Source organism: Neovison vison, chromosome 11, assembly GCF_020171115.1.
Source record: "Neovison vison isolate M4711 chromosome 11, ASM_NN_V1, whole genome shotgun sequence".
NCBI classification, from domain to species: Eukaryota; Metazoa; Chordata; class Mammalia; order Carnivora; family Mustelidae; genus Neogale; species Neogale vison.
This window is the reverse complement of record NC_058101.1, coordinates 9,011,323-9,032,738: the sequence shown is the minus strand read 5'-3', so window position 1 is coordinate 9,032,738 and position 21,416 is coordinate 9,011,323. Positions and strand designations below refer to the sequence as shown.

The 21,416-nt window shown below is 38.3% G+C and overlaps 1 protein-coding gene across 1 annotated transcript in view; it reads left to right on the top strand.

The window, feature by feature from the left end:
- Positions 1-209: 209 nt before the first annotated feature.
- Positions 210-21,416, top strand: part of LOC122889388 (alpha-fetoprotein-like) — a 46,888-nt gene continuing 25,681 nt past the window's right edge. The window contains exons 1-8 of the mRNA XM_044224484.1: positions 210-294; positions 1,452-1,503; positions 1,643-1,784; positions 3,343-3,554; positions 9,205-9,337; positions 13,195-13,292; positions 14,311-14,440; positions 20,234-20,448. Coding sequence (XP_044080419.1) covers positions 210-294; positions 1,452-1,503; positions 1,643-1,784; positions 3,343-3,554; positions 9,205-9,337; positions 13,195-13,292; positions 14,311-14,440; positions 20,234-20,448 — 1,067 coding nt within the window. The remainder of the gene's footprint in view (positions 295-1,451; positions 1,504-1,642; positions 1,785-3,342; positions 3,555-9,204; positions 9,338-13,194; positions 13,293-14,310; positions 14,441-20,233; positions 20,449-21,416) is intronic.

Sequence of the window (21,416 nt, the reverse complement as noted above, 5' to 3'; positions counted from 1 at the left end):
AACCCAGTATTCATTAATGAATGCCATCCAGTAATGATATTTCTCCATTGTCATGAATTTTTTCAATTTCATCAGGGTCATACTGGCCCAGAAAAAATATTCACCAGGAAAAGGTTAATTATTAATAGTTGTTACTTGAAAAGAGTATAAAAAGGATTCTTCAGTTCTTTGAGATGATAGAACACCTTCTTTAAAGTTTCATCTGGAACATGAAGACTCTTAGACCCATATGTTTTCTTGTTTTCTTCAGCTATGTTCAGTGTCAAACTCTTCAGAGAAGTTTACTAGCTGCAGGTAGGGAACCTATTTATAATCTACACATCCCCTGTGCCAGGACATAAGGCATAATGACTACTAAAATGTAGACTAAAATATAGGGAGTGGCTTGTCTTCCTCAATGCTTATCACTGTCAGCAGAGTCATTGGAAATTGCTAGAAATTGGTTTGTGGAAGGGATGCAGAAAGAGAGCTAATATATTGAGGCAACGCACACAGGAAGATCTCACTTTAGCCTTATTTCCACTCTAGTGAGGGAACGATACATTTCAAACTTGTGTTTAAAACTGGGTAAATGATTTTGGATAAAGCAACTGTGTTCGTAGTAGCAAGAATAATACTACGAGCTGCATTCTTCAGTACCCATTCGGTGCTAGATGCTGTGTTCAGTGCTACACTCATATGTTTCCATTTAATCCGAGCAACTATCCATCGTGGTAGAGTTTATTTATTTTTTCTAGGTAGAGAAACTAAAACTTTGAGAGCTTAAGCTGTTTTCCTAAGGCCACGCTCAGAATCAGAGTTAGAAGTTGAACTCAGAGTAACTGGCTCCAAAGCCTTTCCCTGTAACAGATATGATGATGGTTTCTTTATTTAACAGAAAGCTGCTCAGTTCTTCAGAAGCGGTTAATTTAAGAAGATACTGTTTTCAATAGAGAACTTGTGTGTGTGTGTGTGTGTGTGTGTGTGTGGTGAGTGGAGGTGATAAGAAAGATAAAGTTGATGAGTAAATCCAAAATGCGAGAGATACTGTCTTTGTTGAATGAAGCCTGGCAATGTGCTAATGATTATATGTTTGCTTCCAATGCTTTATTACATGAATTACCCTAATTTTCTTAGTATTCCTTGGATATGCTAGTAACTTCTAATATAAAGAATTAAATAACCAAATCATGTTAATTAATTCAGGTGTGTCAACACAAGTACATGCAACTATTTGTGGGCTAATGACAGATTTCAAGGACACAATATATTTGAACAGAAGAAAGTCATTCACAGAAGGCAGTTGAAACACAAGTGAAGATATAGTCTGGCGATTCATTTTAATTCTTGATGGTAAATAAAATAGATGTGGAAATTTTTAAGTGAATAAATATGTATAACAGAATTATAAAGGGTGATTTCAAATTTGAAAATATCTTCTCATGCAAATAAAATCTCTTTTTGTTTTTCAGCCTTGCGCCACATTAATAGCCAGAATTACCTGCAGGAGAACTTAAGAGACATGTGAGTTCTGTTATCAATATTCTCTTCTCTGAAATTTGAAATCGCAATCATTTTGGAAGGGAGAGGGGGCAGTGATCTAGCTATGGGGTAGGAAGAGTTTGATTTCACCTTTAACAGTCTCACAAGTGTTATGTTTCAGCACCAGCATCATGGTGGCTCAGTTTCTCCAGAAATTAACTTTTGAAGAGGTACAAACCATAGTCGAAGCAGTGGTAGATCTTGCAGACAAGTGCAAGATCCTCAAGGCACACTGGTCACCATCAGAATGCTCTCACCAGTTGGTAGGTGAATCATGTTCTGTCTTTCTCTCTCTTTTTTTAAGCTAAAATTCCAAACAAAAGGTGTTGTTATGAAGTGAGATGTTGAAGAATTAGGTAGAGGAGTTTAAGGCAACAATACGGACATCAACCACACTCAAAATAAAATCTTTGTAAGTTTATAAGCCCAAATTCTTCATGTCATCTCTGGGAGATCAGACTCAGAGAACCAAATGCTCAAGAGAATGGATTACAACCTAGAGGCCAATTTGTTCATTTTGGTTGGTTGCTCTGCCTCTGCCACTGGAGTACCACTGTCTGACATCCTCATATAAAGGTTCCTGGAAACCAGAATACTAATTTTAAAATGTTTCTAAGAGTATCTGAGACAGAAGAAAGAAGTGAATATTATTATGGGCTCTTTCCCTAGTTAGTAAAAAATCTTGGGGATTACTTCTGTCTCATAAAGTATGTGTATCTTACCATGAACCAATTATTCATGAACGCTAACATATTTGTGCAATCTACATATTTTTTGGATCACTTGTCTCATACCAAACATTTTAAACTACAAATTAATAGTTTTCTTCTTTATTGGTAAGTTTATTATTATTATTACTATTCCTTCTTCTTGGGGCTAAACCTACCTATCTTTTACTAGACTCTTAGTAGACATAGAAAAACCATGAGTCTAATTAGAAACACATTTTATTAAATTTTTAAAGATATATTTATTTGAGAGAGAGAGAGAGAGAGAGAGTGGGGGAAGGGGCAGAGGTAGAGGGAGACAGACTCCTCTAGCAGATTTCCTGGCTGAGTGTGGAATCTCATGTGAGGCTCCATCCCAGGATCCTGAGGTCATGACCTGAGCCAAAATCCAGAGTCAGATGTTTTAACTGACTGTACCACCCAGATGTTCCTAGAAACACATTGGAAATGAAGTGCTTCTGCCAGTCACTAATCTTAGTTGTTTTATAGTGATCCCTTTTTATTTCTACCTCAAATGATGTACTTTTTCCTGCCTTTATTCCCTAAATCTGGACATGTATTTTATTTGAGGTTTACCGCATCCCACACACTTACTGCCACTCCGAGGTACTTGAAAACTAACTGAGTTATTACATTTTCATTTGAACATTTGACACTGAATATACACTGCCTGAGAGTTCAGTTCTTAAAATAACTTCCTATGGAAACCAAACTAAAAACAAATAGTGAGCAAGGAAATTAAACTTCATTTATTTCTTGGTGGGTAGTTACCCAAAAAACCTTGATTTCATTAGGCTCTGGAATTTTGGCTTATGTTTACTGTCTCTCAACAGCTGTATGAAAATGAATTTGAAATCACAATTATTTTGGAAAGGAGAGAACAATAAATTCCATTTGGTCCATGTCTAGCATGTGGGAATTTAGACTTAAAAACCTAAAAAAACTTGTGGTCAAAAGAACTATGTCCAGGGATTATTAAATACAGACTATAAGAGCATGTCCTCAGTGGCCTTTTCTTGATAATAATTCTTTAACTTTCCTAGGAAAGTAGATCACACATGCTTCCCCTTTAAAGTATTATTTCCTCCTCCAGATGACTACCTTCCTAGAGCACATTTGTAATAACCAAGGAAAGGCTGACAAAGAAGAGTTTTCTGACTGTTGCAATATAAATAACAAAGCAAGACTCAAGTGCTTCCTATTATACAAAAAAGATGACGCAGGTTACAGTGATATATCCCAAATTCTAAATCCTGAGCAGATCTGTGAGATGGATGAAGAGAATCAAGTGTCAGTGAAGGAGAGGTGAGTCATTTCTCCTTGCCATAGGCTCTGCAGAAGAGTGTTTTCCGATTTTGAAGACAGATCTTTATATATGGGTCTCTAAGAACACCATGCTTTATTACATGAATTTAAGGTAAAAATTTGAGCTACAATATATATTTTGCTCCCTCAGAATGACAATTACAATCTCAGTGAACCTGACAGGACATGGAAATGTCTATGTGTAGAAACATTAAAAGTGACTAGGACAAAAAAAATTAAAAATAAACTTAATGGTTTCACTTATTTGTGGAACATAACAAATAGCATGGAGGACAAGGGGAGATGGAGAGGAGAAGGGAGTTGGGGGAAATTGGAAGGGGAGGTGAACCATGAGAGACTATGGACTCTGAGAAACAATCTGAGGGTTTTGAAGGGGCGGGGGGGGGGGTCGGGGTACCAGGTGGTGGGTATTAGAGAGGGCACGGATTGCATGGAGCACTGGGTGTGGTGCAAAAACAATGAATACTATTACGCTGAAAATAAATTTAAAAAATTAAAAAAAATTAAAAAATAAAAATAAAAATAAACTTAAAAAACGATTAGGACAGTGTTAAGGACCCATCTCCTTAATGTTAGGTTAGTCAGACCAGCAGCAAGTGATGTTGAAAGGTTCAGCAAGTAAGCAGAGCATAATAAACAGAGTATCGGGGACAGAGAGCAGGTAATAGCTCCGACAAGGGCTGGCATTTGGGAGACTCATCAAGGGATAGCAGAGAAGGTATCTGATAGGGCATGGAGAGAGTCGGTCATTGAGAACATAGGAAGAGGTAACACCTGCAGATTTGACAGAGATGAGTTTTCTGCTCATAAATTCTGATTCTATAATTCCCATCTGGAGTGGATAGCATTATAGCAAATGGGTAGGCAAGCTTCTGTTTTGTTTTCCTGGGGAGCACAGAGGTTTATTTGTAAAGAGGTGCAAGCAAGCGGCTTAGGTTTAGAGGCAGGAAACCAATGCCTAGAGAGGTAGAAATGAGAAGAGAAACAAAAAGCTTCAGTTCTCAAGAAAAGCAATTCTAGCCATCTTATCAAGACAGGCTCAGACAATGGGGATAAGGCAAAGATCTGATTGCTGGTTCTAGAGGGCAAGGAGCATGGTAGTGATTTGATTTCAGGTTTTAGACATGAAACTTTAAACCAGAGATGAGTGAGCAGAGAGGGTGACTTGATGCAAAATATGTAAACGCCTTTCATTCACCGATGTGGGGGCAGAATTGCCCCAGACATTACTGAGCCTTCAAGAGGAAATTAATTGGCCCTTACCACTTGGGTAGAAAGGACTGGGGTACCTGCTAGCAGAGTCGATTAAGAGTCCAACTCTTGGTTTCAGCTCAGGTCATGATCTCAGGGTCTGAAGATCAAGCCCAGTGTTGGGTTCTGTGGTCAGAGTGGAGTCTGCTTAAGACTCTCTGCCCCTCCCCCTTGCTTGTGCATACATGCATGTGTGTGTGTGCGTGCACATGTGCATGCCTTCTCCCTTCCCCTCTCTCTCTCTGTCTCAAATAAATAAATACATCTTAAAAAAAAAGAAAAGAGAGGACTAAGGGATGGGAATTGGGCAGGTTCTAATTTGCCTGACATCAGGGGCAACCAAATGGGAACGGAAATAGGACCCAGCTACCTATTTGCTATATTGCTGCTCTAAAGGAGAATTATAAAATCAGGTTTCGACTGAACATTCAGAGATTATAGAATCTAACCAATACTCAGGCAGTGAATCTAATCTCTTCGGGAACATTTACAATGAAGTCAATATTAGGGAGTTATTTTAAATGCTAATCTTAACTTACATGCAGACAACTATAAACATTTTATCATTACTTGTCTCATAATTATAAGGTAACAACTTCATTTAATTCTCAACCAAGGAAACAGTAACATATATCAGAGCTGGGAGGAGAGAGGTCAGCTCTTTCAGATATTTCAAAAGAAAGCATAGTCTATAAATACATAAAACCATGGTTACTGGGGTGCCTGGGTGGCTCAGTGGGTTGGGGCCTTTTCCTTCAGCTCAGGTCATGATCCTGGGATCCTTGGATCGAGCCCCACATTGGGGTCTCTGCTTGGCAGGGAGACTGCCTCCCTCCTTATTTCAGCCTGCCTCTCTGCCTACTTGTGATTTCTGTCTGTCAAATAAATAAATAAAATCTTTAAAAAAAATATATATATAGTTACTGTACCTTTGGATTATCTAAGGAATCTCTAATAGCAGTTTTAATTATTGTAAGCTTCTATTGTATGTCTGACTATAGAACCTGACTTTCAATCAAGCATGACCCTATGTTACCTTACAATAGGGATAGTCCATTTTTTAAATGGCTCTAATTATCAGAAAGCTTTTCCTTATACAAAGTTAAACTTTCGAGATTTGAAATTAGATTGGCTCATATTGAATATCTTCTAAGGGAACTGTTACTGTAGCACAAAAATGAACTCTTAATTCAGCATACACAATAAAGAGCAGAGGTATTGAATGACTTTGGGGAAATTTCATATTGACCAAGAATTTTGCCTTATGTTGGGAGGCAGGTGTATGTTGATAGTATCAGTTCTGTTGTTCTGTTCCGTTTCTACAAGTTGGACTTGAGAAACTCTGCCGATAAAAGCCTACTCACTAAAGTTCCAGGGGTTTGGGGCCCCTTGGTGAGAATGAAGAGCGGCTTTTTTTTGAGAAGCACAGACCTACTTTTCTAAGTCGTGTTAATGAATGATGTTCAGTTCCATTATTTGGTCTGTTCTTTTCCCTCCATCAATTGTGGATGATTTTTTCCTTTATAGGTTTTAATTTAAAAATTTCTTTTTCCCATTCTATCTTATTCCTTTATAGGTTTTTAAAAAGCAAAAGCAATAATCCCAGGATAAGCGAACTTTAGTGTGATGGCAAATAACCTCTAATTTAAGCAGCTCAATATAACAAAAGTTTTTTTTTTTTTTTTTCCTTCTCCCGCTTGTGCTATCTGTCCAGCATAGACTGTAGTCTAGGAGGTCTCCTTATCATGGTCACTTAGGGACTTAGGGACTTAGGTTGACAAAGACACCATCTCAACCCTTGCTTCTTTGATTACTATGGCAAGGGAAGGGGACACTAGTAAATCACGCACTCTTCTTAAGCTTGTTTAGAAACAACATTCGTCATATCTTCTCACACATCATTAACCAGCAAGTCACACTGTCATACCTCACCTCATGGGGTAGGGTGTGAATGCGCAATCCTACCATTTGCCTGAAGGGAAGGGAGTTGGAAATCTCTGATAAACAACTCTAGTGGCCACCACCTCAGTGGTCATCCACCCACAAGAAAAGATTTTGTACTTTTAACTGAAAGGAAATGTTACCACAGGATTGCTACACACCAGTTGTTAAATAAAGTCTCTGTTAATGTTTGGTTAGTGCTTCAGGTCTCCTGCAAATCTCTTGTCTTTCGTTATGACACCACCATTCCCTATCTGGTCAGAGAGCAGCAAGAAATACTCTTCAGATGAAGTCACATATGGGTATTGACCCTAGAAACTCTAGTCATCTTTGTGGACGGGATTTTCTCTTTTAGACTCTGCAGTGCAAGGGGTTTCTATTAAAATATTTTTAATATTTCCTTGGCTATTCATCATGAGATATAATTTAATTGTTCCAGGGAAGGCGATAGTAGCCATTTTTCTTTTGAATTCAGTGGTTTCTGCACCTGTATCCTTCTCTGGGATCCCAAAAGGACTTGGAGTTAGGTCCCAAAGGAGCAGGCATACAGATATGTATTGTATGTATTATCCAAGGAACAGGGGGGGTGGGGAAAGTTAAAACAGGAACCAAGTCCCTATTCTATCAATTCCTCCATTATCTTTTCAGTGTTGAAAACCTGATTTTCTGAGGTCACCATTTTGCTGGTAATATTGGCCTACTTTACAAACACTACATATTAAACTTGCATTAGGGATAGTACTATTATCATTAGGATGGACTAAGCTATGCTGTGGTCATAAGGAAATCCTAAATTTATGAATAAATTCTAAAATCCTAAATTTTGGCTGAGTTCAGTAAAGATTTATTTCTTTTTCATATCATAGTCTAAATTGGGTCATTCCCTTCCGCGACTCTTAAAGAGTCTGGCTTCTGGTTGAATCCTGGGCATGATTTTTTTTTTTCCAGGCCTGACAATAAACAGTTATGGATGACAGGCCTCCGTGGGGCAAGCTGCCCTTGCCACAGCAGAATGGGGCAAAACACATGTTGGTCTCTAAGGAGCTTCAGTCAAGGACTCAGTCCTTCCCTGATACCCACCATGTTTTCGTGCATAGTTTCATTCCTAGCCCAGGGGCCTCTGCAGAGACTTCCTAATTGGGGGAATGGAGGGAGAAACTTTGACAGACTTCTGTGCACTTTGGCTCAGCACTCAGGGCTTTCCCACTCCTGGCCTTTTCTCCTCTCCTTCACCCTGCCCCAGGGTCCTTGAAACCACAGGAGCCTTTTGTTTGGGAAGCCCTCAGGAGGAAGCCGTCCCCAAGTCTCTAGTGCTCTCCTGGGTCCTCAGCTGGTCAGGACCCTGGCGGGCAAGTGTACAGGGGGAGAGGGTGGACAGTAGACACTGTCTCCGGTTTAACCTCTTGCTCATATTATCCCAGTAAGTGACCAAAGTCTCGAGTGTTACTTTCATTTTGTTTTCATTGGCTACTCTGACACTTGGCCTCTCATCGCTCTCTAACTGGCCCCAGCTCCTGACATTCTCCTCCAAGGGGTAACTCAAGATCGCAAGATGTTTCCATCTCTGTATTATCTGAAGCCTGTGTTTCCCAGGTCACTGTGAAACAGAAAAAGAGCAGGAAATGTGCAGAGACATTAATAGCCACACCTCAAAGTAGTGCAGAGGACATTCATTCATTCTTTCAGGACATTTCATCATCCAGAGCTCAGTTACATGTTCTCAACCTAACTGCAAGGGAGTCTGGAAAAGGAGTGTCCCTGTGCCCACAGGAAAAGAAAATGGGTTTCTGTGAGCCTTGAGCCAGTTTTTGCCTGTAATGTCATCTTGTTGAGTATTTTTGCATGTGGGTCTGTGGGGTCTTTTGAGCAAGCTTTGCAAAAGTAGGAGGAGATATGTATTATAAGTGAAAGGTAGACCTGATGTCAGGCTCTATGAGTGCGAGGAATGAATGAACTAGAGAGGAAAAGAAAGACAGAGGACTTAGACTCAGACCAAAATATTGAGGGGCACATCTTGGAGAACAACGACAGAAGTTCTAGAAAGAACTTCTGGATGATCTTGAAAGGAGATCATCCTCTCCCCTAATAGTTTCTAAATTTTATCTTCCTGCACCCGCTGCACAATCGTGGGTTTATAATTCAGATTGGGCTACTGAACTTCCTTTCTTACGTAGAAAGGACAAATTTTAGTTACTTTTTCTTTCCCCACCATCCTGGAAGTTACAGTTGTTCATTTCATGGGCATTCAGTGAACGTCTGACTACACAGTGATCTGTTCAGAGTGACATGAACGTGAGATGTGTTTATGTATCGAACTACCCCATCTCTTTTACCACGAGATTCTAGAAGTTCAGGTCCACAAAACTGGATGAAGAAACTATCTTGGCACATGTTCTTGAATTCTAAATTACACAACTACGTATTTGCCGACTTACAGGTACATTTATGAAACGTCTCGAAAGCATCCGTTTTTGTATGGGCCCACAATTCTGACCATGTCTGCTTGCTATGAAACAGCTATCCAGTCATGCTGTCAAGAAAGAAATAAAACTGAATGCTTCCAGATAAAGGTAAAATATCTATATGTCAACTGTTATTTAGAATCCTGCTCTGCAGAGTGTGGACTGTGGACCAACAGCACAGGCCATGGGCAGCGCGTTGGAAATGCAGAATCTGAAGCTCTTCTCCAGACCTACTAAATAAGACATTATTGTAATGAGATACTGAGGCAATTCATATTGTTACTATAATTCGAAAAGTGAGATTTAGGATAGATATTACTTCATCATATATATCTAATATTCAAGTTATTATTGTTGCATATCAAAACACCCCAAAATGTATTAATTCAAGCCAACAACAATCATTTCACTATCTTTCCATGATTTCTGTGGGTCAGTTCAGGAAGGGCTCATCTGGGCAGTTCTGGCCAATGTGCTTTCTTGTGGTTGCAGTCAGACAATGGCTAGCTCTAGGACTCTGGGGGGCTGAAGCTCCTGGGGGCTAGTTCAACATCGCTTTCTTCTCATAGAATCTCAGGGCCTCTCCATGTGGTCTCTCTGCCTTGGCTATAGCTTGGGTTTCCTCACAGCATGTAGCTTCAGGGCAGCTGGATTGCTTACATATGGCCAAAGTCTTCAAGAATGCATATTCTAGTTTTATGGCCTTTCTATGAGCTAGTCTCAGAAGTTACTTCTGTCACAGGCTGTTGGTTGAAACACTATAAAGCTACAGGGCACCTGGGTGGCTCAGTGGGTTAAAGCCTCTGCCTTCGGCTCAGGTCATGATCCCAGGGTCCTCGGATCAAGCCCTGCATCGGGCTGTCTGCTCAGCAGGGAGCCTTCTTCCTCCTCTCTCTCTCTGACTGCCCCTCTGCCTCCTTGTGATCTCTGTCTGTCAAATAAATAAATAAAATCTTAAAAAAAACCAACACTATAAAACCTCACTGGTTGGAAAGGGTTAGTATATATACTATGTTTCTTGATAGGAAGATTGTCGAAGTCTCATTGTAAGAAGAGCCCGGGATAGAAGCTATCACTATAGCCATCTTTGGAAAATACAATCTATCACATTTAACTTTAACCATGTAGCCTTTTCTCTTTCACTGAAGAGACATAAATCAGTGATTAGTTCTATGATTAAAGTACTTGTCCTGCATGTTCATTAAAGGTTTTAAATGCCAACATAAAACGACTATTTTTAGAGAGGGCACCAGGTGAATTTTCCAAAGGTTGTCCTGAAATGAGTAGTAGTTTGATGAGCATTTTGATGAATCCCTCAAGACTAAACGCAGAGCCGTTTTATTCTCACTGTTTTCTTTGATCTTCTCAGTGCAGATTTATCTCATATTCTCCAAAACCACTATTTCTCTATTCTTCCAAACCTATTTTCCTATTGAGCTCCTTAGCATCTACCTTGAGTAAGAAATTAATGTATCTAAAGAGCTTCTGACATATGCTCAGTACTCAATAATTATAGCTATTATCATTAAAGATATTATCATTATCATATATGTGTGTGTATATATATAGATATATAACCTCCCTCTCCATCTGTCCCCTGGTGACTGCTTCAGAAATCAATTCTGAATTCCTAAGCAGGAGAGTCTTTTTTTTTTTTTTTTTCCCTTTTAGGTTTGTGTTAATTAAAAACAGAAAAACAAATGATCATGCTGACTTATATCTCATTACTTCAAACTTCTAAAGAATGAAACCTTTTGTGAAGGTTAAGCTTTTTTTTTAAATTAACTTGTGCTTACTCTTTTAAGTTAAAAGTTTTCTTAATTTCAACCCTTCTCAGTGGAGAATTTCCCTTAATGTATAATATGCCCTTATAAAGTTAGCCAAGAGTTCTTCCCTCTCCTACCCAACTTTATGATCTCTACAGTATTGCTGCCTCCAGGATACCTATTCCTAATAGTTCTTGCTTCTTTCTCAGAGAAAATGACATAACCAAGTGTGTAAAAATTGTGCCTATGATCAGAGAATGTGGTTTATGAGTTAAATCTTCAAAGGCTCTTGAAGTAGACAACTTGTTTGTACTAGATTTTGAATGAGTGTGCTATAACAAAATCAGGATTAAAGTAATAATTATGTTTAAAATTATAAAATATAATTAGTTATATTTCATAATAATTACTAAATTAAAATTTAATTATTGTGCTCGTTTTGTGGTTTGAATATTGCCTTTGTATATATTTTTTTACTTATTCTTAAAAATAGCACTGTAAGGTACAATTAGCCAAGGTAAAACTAACCTATGGTCATTATAGAGTTTTAAGTCAAAATATAGAGCTGTTCTGAAATTTTAAAATATTACTAGTATTCCTAGTACATAGATACCAATTTTAGTGTATTTCCTTTTATTCATTTTTACATTCACAGATTTTATTTTGTACATTGTTGTGATCACACTGAATATATGGGTTTTTTTTTCCAATTTATTTATTTTCAGAAAAACATTATTCATTATTTTTTCACCACACCCAGTGCTCCATGCAATCCGTGCCCTCTATAATACCCACCACCTGGTACCCCTACCTCCCACCCCCCCGCCACTTCAAACCCTTCAGACTGTTTTTCAGAGTCCATAGTCTCTTATGGTTCACCTCCCCTTCCAATTTACCCAAATTCCCTACTCCTCTCTAATGCCCCTTGTCCTCCATGCTATTTGTTATGCTCCACAAATAAGTGAAACCATAGGATAATTGACTCTCTCTGCTTGACATATTTCACTCAGCATAATCTCTTCCAGTCCCATCCATGTTGCTACAAAAGTTGGGTATTCGTCCTTTCTGATGGAGGCATAATACTCCATAGTGTATATGGACCACATCTTCCTTATCCATTCATCCGTTGAAGGGCACCTTGGTTCTTTCCATAGTTTGGCGACTGTGGCCATTGCTGCTATAAACATTGGGGTACAGATGGCCCTTCTTTTCACGACATCTGTGTCTTTGGGGTAAATACCCAGGAGTGCAATTGCAGGGTCATAGGGAAGCTCTATTTTTAATTTCTTGAGGAATCTCCACACTGTTCTCCAAAGAGGCTGCACCAACTTGCATTCCCACCAACAGTGTAAGAGGGTTCCCCTTTCTCCACATCCTCTCCAACACATGTTGTTTCCTGTTTTGTTAATTTTGGCCATTCTAACTGGTGTAAGGTGATATCTCAATGTGGTTTTAATTTGAATCTCCCTGAGGGCTAATGATGATGAATATATAGTTTTGATTCGAGATTTAAACACGCCTCCTTTTTACTGGAAGTATACTACTTGTCAAAATTAATGTGCTAAAAAAAAAAAAGAAAAATTAATGTGCTATTATCTATTTTACCATCACTCTGTTGAAACATTTTATTTGTCTCCAAAATTTTGCCATCATAACAAAACATGCATGTTCTTCTTTTTGCATAATTATGTTTTTATTTATGTAGAAGAATTTATTTGCAATAATTTCCAAAGTAAAAATCCTGGATTAAAAACTATGAATATATTGGGGGAGGGTGACTTCATTAATGTATTTCACAAAACTGGAGCATATATTGTAGATAAGCAATAGGAAACATGTCCAAGATGACAGAGCTAGTAACTTGAATAAAAACAAATACAACTTTAAGACATCATTGAAATTTATTCTTGTGGTTCTCTGGACCTTTGTTTCCTTGATTTCATGTCTTCTTTTATTCCAAATGTTTGAGGTTTTAGAAGATGTGATCTCTGGGAAATACGATGCTATTTTATAAAACAAAGAAACAAACAAAACAAACCACATTTTGCTTTTGCATTTGGTCTCTTTTAAATAAGAAATAAAGATTTTCTAATTTTGAGGGGATAGACAATTTTTATTTTTCTTTCTTGTTTACTAATGACAAGAATGATTTTTCTGTTACAACCACATTTCTTTGATGAGTTGTTTTTCTAATTACAGCTAGAACCCATCAAAAAATACGTTAAAGAAATATCTTTGAGGCATCACCATTTGTGTGAAATTGGGATTAAGTTCAAGCACCAAGTAGCAAAAGCAGTGTAAGTTACTGATTGAGATATGTGGACCCTGTGGCTGTTGGGTCACCCCATTTGATCAAACTCATTTGAAAAATCATTTTTCTTACATTTAATTATATCTCTCAATGCAAACCTGGTTCTTTTCTGCACACTAATGCTACTTGCCTGTCAACAGGGCACGCAGAGCTGGGCTTGAAACCGCACAATCCTCATCTCTACCCAATGTCTTCTGCCTCAGTTTCTTCTATCTGGTCAGATCTCTTATCTCTGTGTTAGTGCACAGAAGATTCTGTACATGAATATGTAAGCACTTAATTGTTCCACATAACAAAGGCTGGCAGACCAAGTGTATTTGTTTCTCTGGGAGGGTAGGAAAGGTTTTGGCTCCCCGGGTCATGCAGAACAGAAAAACCTAGTGGTGTTTTTTGGGTAGGGATGGAAGAATGTGGAATGAGGAGAATCTGATGTTATTCAGTGTACCTCTTTCCTGGCCCAGATTGTATTTCTGTCCAAGTTTGCCTGTGAAGGGATGTATCCTTCCTTCTGTTACCTTCTTGCCCAGGATGGGACAGCGCTGGGCTGGATGGAAGCTTCGTACTGTTTATAAGGCAGGCCCACTTTCCCTATTGTCGGAGAAATTTGGAGGATGTTGTTCGGTTGTCAATGGGAGAAGCGAGGGAGACCCAAGACTCTTAGAATTATTGTCTTTATGATGAAGAATTTTACTTGGAGAGTCAGGTCAGATAAATTTTCAAATTACCCATTAAAACAACTCAGCTTCATTAAGTGATCATTTCAATGGTGAAAATTTTGAATATTTTGCATGATTATGAATTGAATGGCATTCGTTTTGTGATTTAGATCTTTGTGTGGCTCTGAGTGTTATCCTCGAAGGAACAGGAGGCATTTAACATATACTCTCTTTCTCCTACATCTGCAAATGCGTTTCTATTATTTTGGTTACCCAATGAACTAGAACTGATTTTAGAAAGGATTGAATTCAAAATATGGTTAAAGAAGTACTTACTTTTCTTTTCAGGGAATTGGTTCTGCTGACTAAAAAACTACCAGAAGGTAACTTCTCTGAAATTGCCAGGCTGGCCGTGGATACACAAAATCTACATCAGGCCTGTTGCGAAGGAGACGTCCTCACATGTGTACTCGGCAGGGTGAGAGCCTCTCCTTTCTTAAAACTCACTTCAGCCTTGAAAACACTTGCGATTGCGATTCTTTTTTTTTTTTTTAAGATTTTATGTATTTGACAAAGGGGGGCAGCACAAGCAGGGGGAGGGGAAGAGGGAGAAGCAGGCTCCCCGCTGAGCAGGGATTCCCAACATGGGGCTCAATTCCAGGAACCTGGGATCATGACCTCAGCTAAAGACAGATGCTTAACCGGCTGAGTCACCCAGGTGTCCCCAAACTTGGAATTCTTAAAGAAAGGTGACCATGGTACAGAATGAATCTAAAATAAAGTCATGAGCATTTCTTAATCTTACCAGTAGAATAATCAGTCATGTCTCCCCTCTTGTCTTGTCCCAGCTCAGGCAATGATTTTCTTCTTCCTCCTTCTCCCCCACCTCCCTATTTTTCTCCCTCCATCCCTCCTTTCTTTTCTTTCTTCCTTACTTATCCTGTCTTTCTTCACTTTACTCTGTTATTCTTTTAGAGTTGATCTCTAATTTCCTTCCAAGTTTATATTTCACTCACCTTTGAATCCCAAGCAAGTCCCAAAACTGCAACCCAGATCCCCAGGCCACTTCAGCCTGGAGGAAGAAAAGAAGTGTGAAGACAAAGATGTGGGCCTGGGGTTTGGGAGCGTGAACACCACAGAATTCACCTTCCCCTCATTCAAGTGTAAGTTCTCTAAGTTCCAGAGAAGGAAAAATTCTAACTGTCAAAAACCTGATGAGGCTTTAGTAAATCACAGGTTACAAGTCATGTTCCTACCCATTCTGCAAGTTAGAAAATTGAATAATTGTCATCATGATAAATAAAACCCAGGGACAAAGAAGGACTAGTATCATCATTTCATGGGGATGTCCATGACTCTTATGGACAGAAGCCTCCACTTTCAGCCGTTTTAGCCTCATTCCATGAAAGATTAAGGGATATGAGTAACTATGGGAATGAAAATAAAAAGTCATCACACAGACACTCAATCTAGATGGATTCTATGTCCCCAACTATTTACTTTGCTGGAACAGAGTTGGGGGCAGACTCACAGCTCTTCTTTGGTCACTCTTATGGTTGTCAAGTCAGTGACACAGTCAGCCCCACCATTGAGAGGGGTGGGCACAGCCAGTGGCCCTTCCTACCCGGAGATGGACAGTATAATGTCCTTGAGCTTCTCTCTGTATGGCAGGAATCCCAACCAGTGCTGGAAGGAGCAGTCCCCTGCCTACTTAGAAGAAGTCTTGGCTTTTCAGGACAGGCTATTAGAATGTGATTTGTGTGAAGATTAGGTAAACTTGGGGAAAAGTAAAGAGAAAATGGGGGCCTGACTGACTCAATCATAATTGAAACAAAACAAAGCAAAATCTCTAATATTCTTTAGCACATAAATAATACCTATGCCAGCAACTCCATATAAAATCCTACACTGTATCAGGAACCCCAGAACAATCATTAATGATTTCATTGTGTTGGCTAGTATTCACAAACAACATAAAATAACTATAAATGGTTCTACCATTCCCGTCTTGGTCCAGACTTTCATGGGAACAGGTTTAAAGTTTTTGACTTGAGAAAGATACTGTGTATGTGTTAAGAGATTTTTCAATCTTATTTTAGAGTTTTTTTTTTAAAGATTTTATTTATTTATTTATTTATTTATTTATTTATTTGAGAGAGAGCATGCACATGAAGTGGGGTATAGAGGGAGAAGCTCAAGCAGACTCTGTGGTGAGCACTGAGCCCGGTAAGAGGTTGGATCTCATGACCCTGAGATCATGAGCTGCGCCGAAATCAAGAGTCCCACACTTAATCAGCTGAGCCACCCAGGTGTCCTGAGGTGGTTTTGTTTTTAATTAGGATGGATTCTTTACATTAGTAAATGTTCTTCCGTTTTCTCAGGCTCACCATTGACTTCATATAACTTATTCATTAGTGAATCACATGAAAAGATTTCTTAATTTTTAACCATCTTTAGACTGCTTACACCCATCTCATTTTTCTATATTTCTGGATTTTTATATACATATAATTTTCAAATTTTTGCATTTGTGTTTACATGAACTTTCAGGTTTTGCTATTCAGTTATGCTACCTTCCAAAAATTGCACTGTTTTTCCTTTCAAAATCTTTGAAATAATGTAACAGTATTGAGAATGGCCTGTTTTGTGAAGGTTTGAAAGAGCTTGTCCATGAAACTGGAGCAGGGATTGAGACAGAAACCAGTGGGACAGTTCTCCATTTCTTTGGCTATAGATTTATCTTGACATTTTTCAGTCCATCCTCACTACTTATTAATTCAGCGCTTGTGAATTCACCTGTTTCCAACATTTATCCGTAACCCCCAAGTCAATTCTCATGGCACTTTAGGGGTTGCCCGCAGACTTGGGCACGCTCAGAACAGTGAAGAATTCGGGTTGCTTGACACCCATATTCCCAGCTGGGAAGGAACACGACAAGGCTCTGCCTTCTTGTTTTAGCTCTCGTACTGTAAATAAGTATCCTTTCTGCAGTCTAGGGCCACGTTTTCCACATTTTTGTGTTTTTTTTTGTTGGTGAGTTAGCTGTTTGAAATGGCCCCCGAGATAGTGCTAGGGTGCTGGGAGAAAATAATGTGTTAGACGTATTAGTTCAACATTAATAAATCAATAATATATATTAAATAAGGGGTCTTTAAAAAGAAACACACATAGCACAAGGTTAGGTCTTGATCTGTTGATGACAGAAATGTGACCAGAAACTTGCAAGGAACTAATCCTGGATTCCCCTAGGGCTGATAAGTCAGTATTCACAAATTCAGTGAATTTATAACTATTGTGACTAATGAGCATCAACTGCACCATTTTTGGGTCAGCTTTTATAATACACATTTTTTAAATAAAGTCTCCTTTATCAGCATTTTCTCATTTAGGTATTGAGTTCTAAATAATAATATTATTATTTGATAATTAAAAACATAAAGTATGTAATTATGCTTCCTTTTCTCCTTATATTTTCATGCTCTCCTTTATTTAATTAGCCTTGGAAAGATCCTATTTAATGTCTTGGTCTTCTCCAAGGCAAAGTTCTTAGATTTATTTATTAATTCTACTAGGTTTCTACTTTTAATTTTATTAGTTCTCTTAGGTCTGTTTAACTCTTTGTTGTTGTTGTTGTTGTTATAAACGTAATTGTTTAGTGGACATCCATGAATTTAATACCCAACACAAGGACTAAAACATTCCCAGTCATTTGTATTATGATTGTAAATTTCCATTATTGTTCGTGCTTTCTGTTCAGCTGTTTTTATTTCAGTTGTTTGGGTTGACTTCTTAGTTTTTTGTACTATTTCTTTTTTTAATAACATTGTTAACCAGAATGGTTTCAGTTGAACTATCATTTCTTTAATACACTGTATTCTACTGTTTATTTATTTATGCATTAAAAAAAGTTTTAATTCCTGTATAGTTAACATAGTGTTATGTTAGTTTCAATGTACTGATACAGCAGTTCTGTGCATTGCTCAGTGCTCATCATGAGAAGCACATCCTTTCTACTGTTTATTTTTCATATTGGATTAATTCTCTTATTATTAGAGTATTCCTCCTCATGCTTTTATGAATGGTGTATGGATTATATGCCTTTGAATTGTGTGTCCTGGAAAGTCTTTTAAACACTTATCAGTGCTTATATCATTCCATGTGATGCTTCACAATATCACACCCAATTCAAGAAGCACACAATCTTTATAATAGATGTCAATTTTTAATACCAAATGTACAAATTAATAGGGCTTATCAGTCTGTTATATCACTCAGTCAACATCATTCAATTTTATGTTGTAGGGTTCTCTTTTTTTTTTTTTTACTTCAAGACACTATTAGACCAACATTCTGGGGTTGTATAATAATTGTTATAGTACAAAACTTGAAAATGATTTCTATATGTTAGCCACTAATTCTAAGCATTTCGCTTTTATTCAATACTTTTATAGTACTTAAGCTGGGCCAGGCTCTTTTCTTTGTTCCTAATAATTATTAATATGCTTTGTTCCCACAACCTTAGGAAGTATTCCTTTAACTCTATGTTATGGATGAGGAAAATCGAGTCATCAAGAGACAAAGCAGCTTGCCTAGGTCACAAAGGTGGGAAGCAGCAAAGTCAAGATTAGAACTCAGGAAGTCTGACTTCAGAGCCAAAGCTGTCAACCACTGCACTCGTTTATTTTTCCAGTGATGATGGCAAAGGGGTGTCTAGAAGATGATAGTGGTGGGAGAAGTTTTTCATCTACTTGGAATATCTGTATTCTCACAATTTCTTTCATCAGTTTTCTTCCCGTCTTCTACTATCCTTTAAAAATTGATATTCCCAATTGATCTGTTCTTGGCCTTTTGCTTTTTTATTTTACACATATACTCTGAGATGAATGGCCTTCGGTTTCAGGAGTAGAATTCAGTGGTTCATCACTTATGCTCATCACAAGTGCCTTCTTTAATAACCCTTCACCCTCCTCGCCCATTCTCCACCCATCTCCCCTCCATCAACCCTCAAAAGAAGTTTGTTTTTTGGTTTGCCTCTCTTCCCCTCCTCCTGTTTATCTGTTTCATTTCTTCAATTCCACACATGAGTGAAATCATGTGGTACTTGTCTTTCTCCGACTGACTAATTTCTTTTAGCTTAATACCCTCTAGCTCCATCCATGTCGTTACAAATGCCGAGATTTCATTCCTTCGATGGCTGAGTGATATTCCGTTGCATATATGCCATCCCCTCTTTAGCCATTCATCAGTCAGTGGACACTGGGCTGCTTCCACAGTTTGGCTGTAGTAAATAATGCTGCTGTGAATGTTGGGGTGCATGAGCCCCTCTGAGTTAGTATTTTCGTATTCTTGGGTAAATACATAGAAGTGCACTTGCCGGATGGTAGGGTGGTGCTATTTTTAACTTTCTGAAGAAGCTCCACACTGTTTTGCAGAGTAAGCCCCATCCATCATTTCTCAACTACAGTTTCTCAGTAACCCCCAAATATCCTATATGCCATTTCCTCAAATACATCATAGAGTCTCACTTCCAGGATTTTCTTACATATAAAGATGAATAATTTTGGAATGTTCTTCTTCATTAGTTTCCAAGTAACTTTTATTTGTCCTTCAGGACTAAACTGTGTAACATCTTCACTCCAACCTCCAGCCACCCTGGATTGCCCATCTTTTTTCTTCCAAAGCATCACATATGCACGTCTCCTACAACTTCTGTTATACTGCATTACAATCGTTAATTATTTTATTCTCCAATTAGATTGTGAGTTTCTTAAGTGTAGCGATTAATTTTTTCACACACATGTAATTATTTGTGTATGTGTGTATCAGTAAATATGTTAAATATGTAAGCATAATAGTAATATTATAGCAATATATGTGGTAAATGGCAGAGAAAAAATGTTTTCCACACTGGAATCCTAAAACAGTAACAACAAGAGCAAGACAATAAAACTCTGCATTATATCTTGCGGGGCTAACCATGGAAACAATACTATAGTCTGTCTCCCCTTCAGTTCCTTAAGAGATGAGAAAGGAGCTTGTGACCCTTGAGTGAGGTCAAATAGAGAAGCCTTCTTTATTAGAGCGAATCACTAGATACATGACGTTTTTGGTCTCTCACTCACCAATTGACATTGGTCTCTCACGCAAAGTGTGCCAAAGATAAAGCGATAGAAGATGTCAAGTTTTTCTCTGGTTTTCTGGTAATAACAATAAAAATAAACAAGTTCAGAATGAATTCATCAAACACCAAACTCTTTTCGATGTTTCATAGAGCCAGCTTATGAACTATACCTGCTCCAAACAGTTGAGCCTCTCCAGCAAAATCAGTCCGTGCTGTGCACAGCCAGTGCCGTTCCGAGGGGAGTGCGTGATCAGCTCAGAAAACGAGCAGAAGCCTCATCTTGCATCCTTGCCACTTGGCAGATTTACAGAAGACCGATCTGTGTGTGAACAATTCTCCCACGAGCCAGATGATTTCCTGCAAGAGTAATATAGATTTTTGTAAAATCTTCACAATGGAATACTGTATTTATGAATTTGGTGGGAGGGTTGTAGACTTGAATGATGACAGAGGGGCCCATAATGTAAATGGTGACTCAGATTGTTCAAGAGGAGATTCTTGGTGGGGTCGAAGGTGGCAGCTGCTTACATGGCCTCAGCCACTGGTTAGCATATGGGGATGCAGGCTTGGGCTGGCTGGGTCTGCTGCATTTTTATTTTATTTTATTTTTAAATTTAAATTCAATTAATTAACATATAAATATACTTTTAGTTTCAGAGGTAGAGGTCAGTGATTCATCGGTCTTATATAATACCCAGTGCTCATCACATCACATGTCCTCCTTAATGTCCCTCACCCAATTAACCCATCCCCCCATGGCCCTCCCCTCCAGCAACCCTCAGTATGTTTCCTATGATTAAGAGTCTCTTATGGTTTGTCTCCCTTTCTGATTTCATCTTAAGAGAATATTTTTCTCTCTCTTCTCCTATGATCCTCTGTTTTTTTTTCTTAAATTCCACATAAGAATGAGATCATATGATAATTGTCTTTCTCTGATTGACTTATTTCGCTTAGAAGAATACCTGCTAGTTCCATCCATGTTGTTGCAAATGGAAAGTAGTATTCGATTGTGTGTGTGTCTGTGTGTGTGTCTGTGTGTGTGTGTGTATCACATATATATCCATTCATCTGTTGATGGACAGCTGGGCTCTTTCCACAGTTTGGCTATTGTGGACATCGATGCTGTAAACATTGGGGTGCACGTGCCCCTTGGGGTCACTATGTTTGTATGCTTGGAGTAAATACTTAGTAGGGCAATTGCTGGGTCGTAAGGTCTATTGCATTTTTTCCCCCTATTTTGTAAATATATGTTTTTATTTAGGCATAGAAAAACACTAGAAATAAGTATACCAAGATACTACTACTAATTATCTCTACATGGTGATTTTATGGA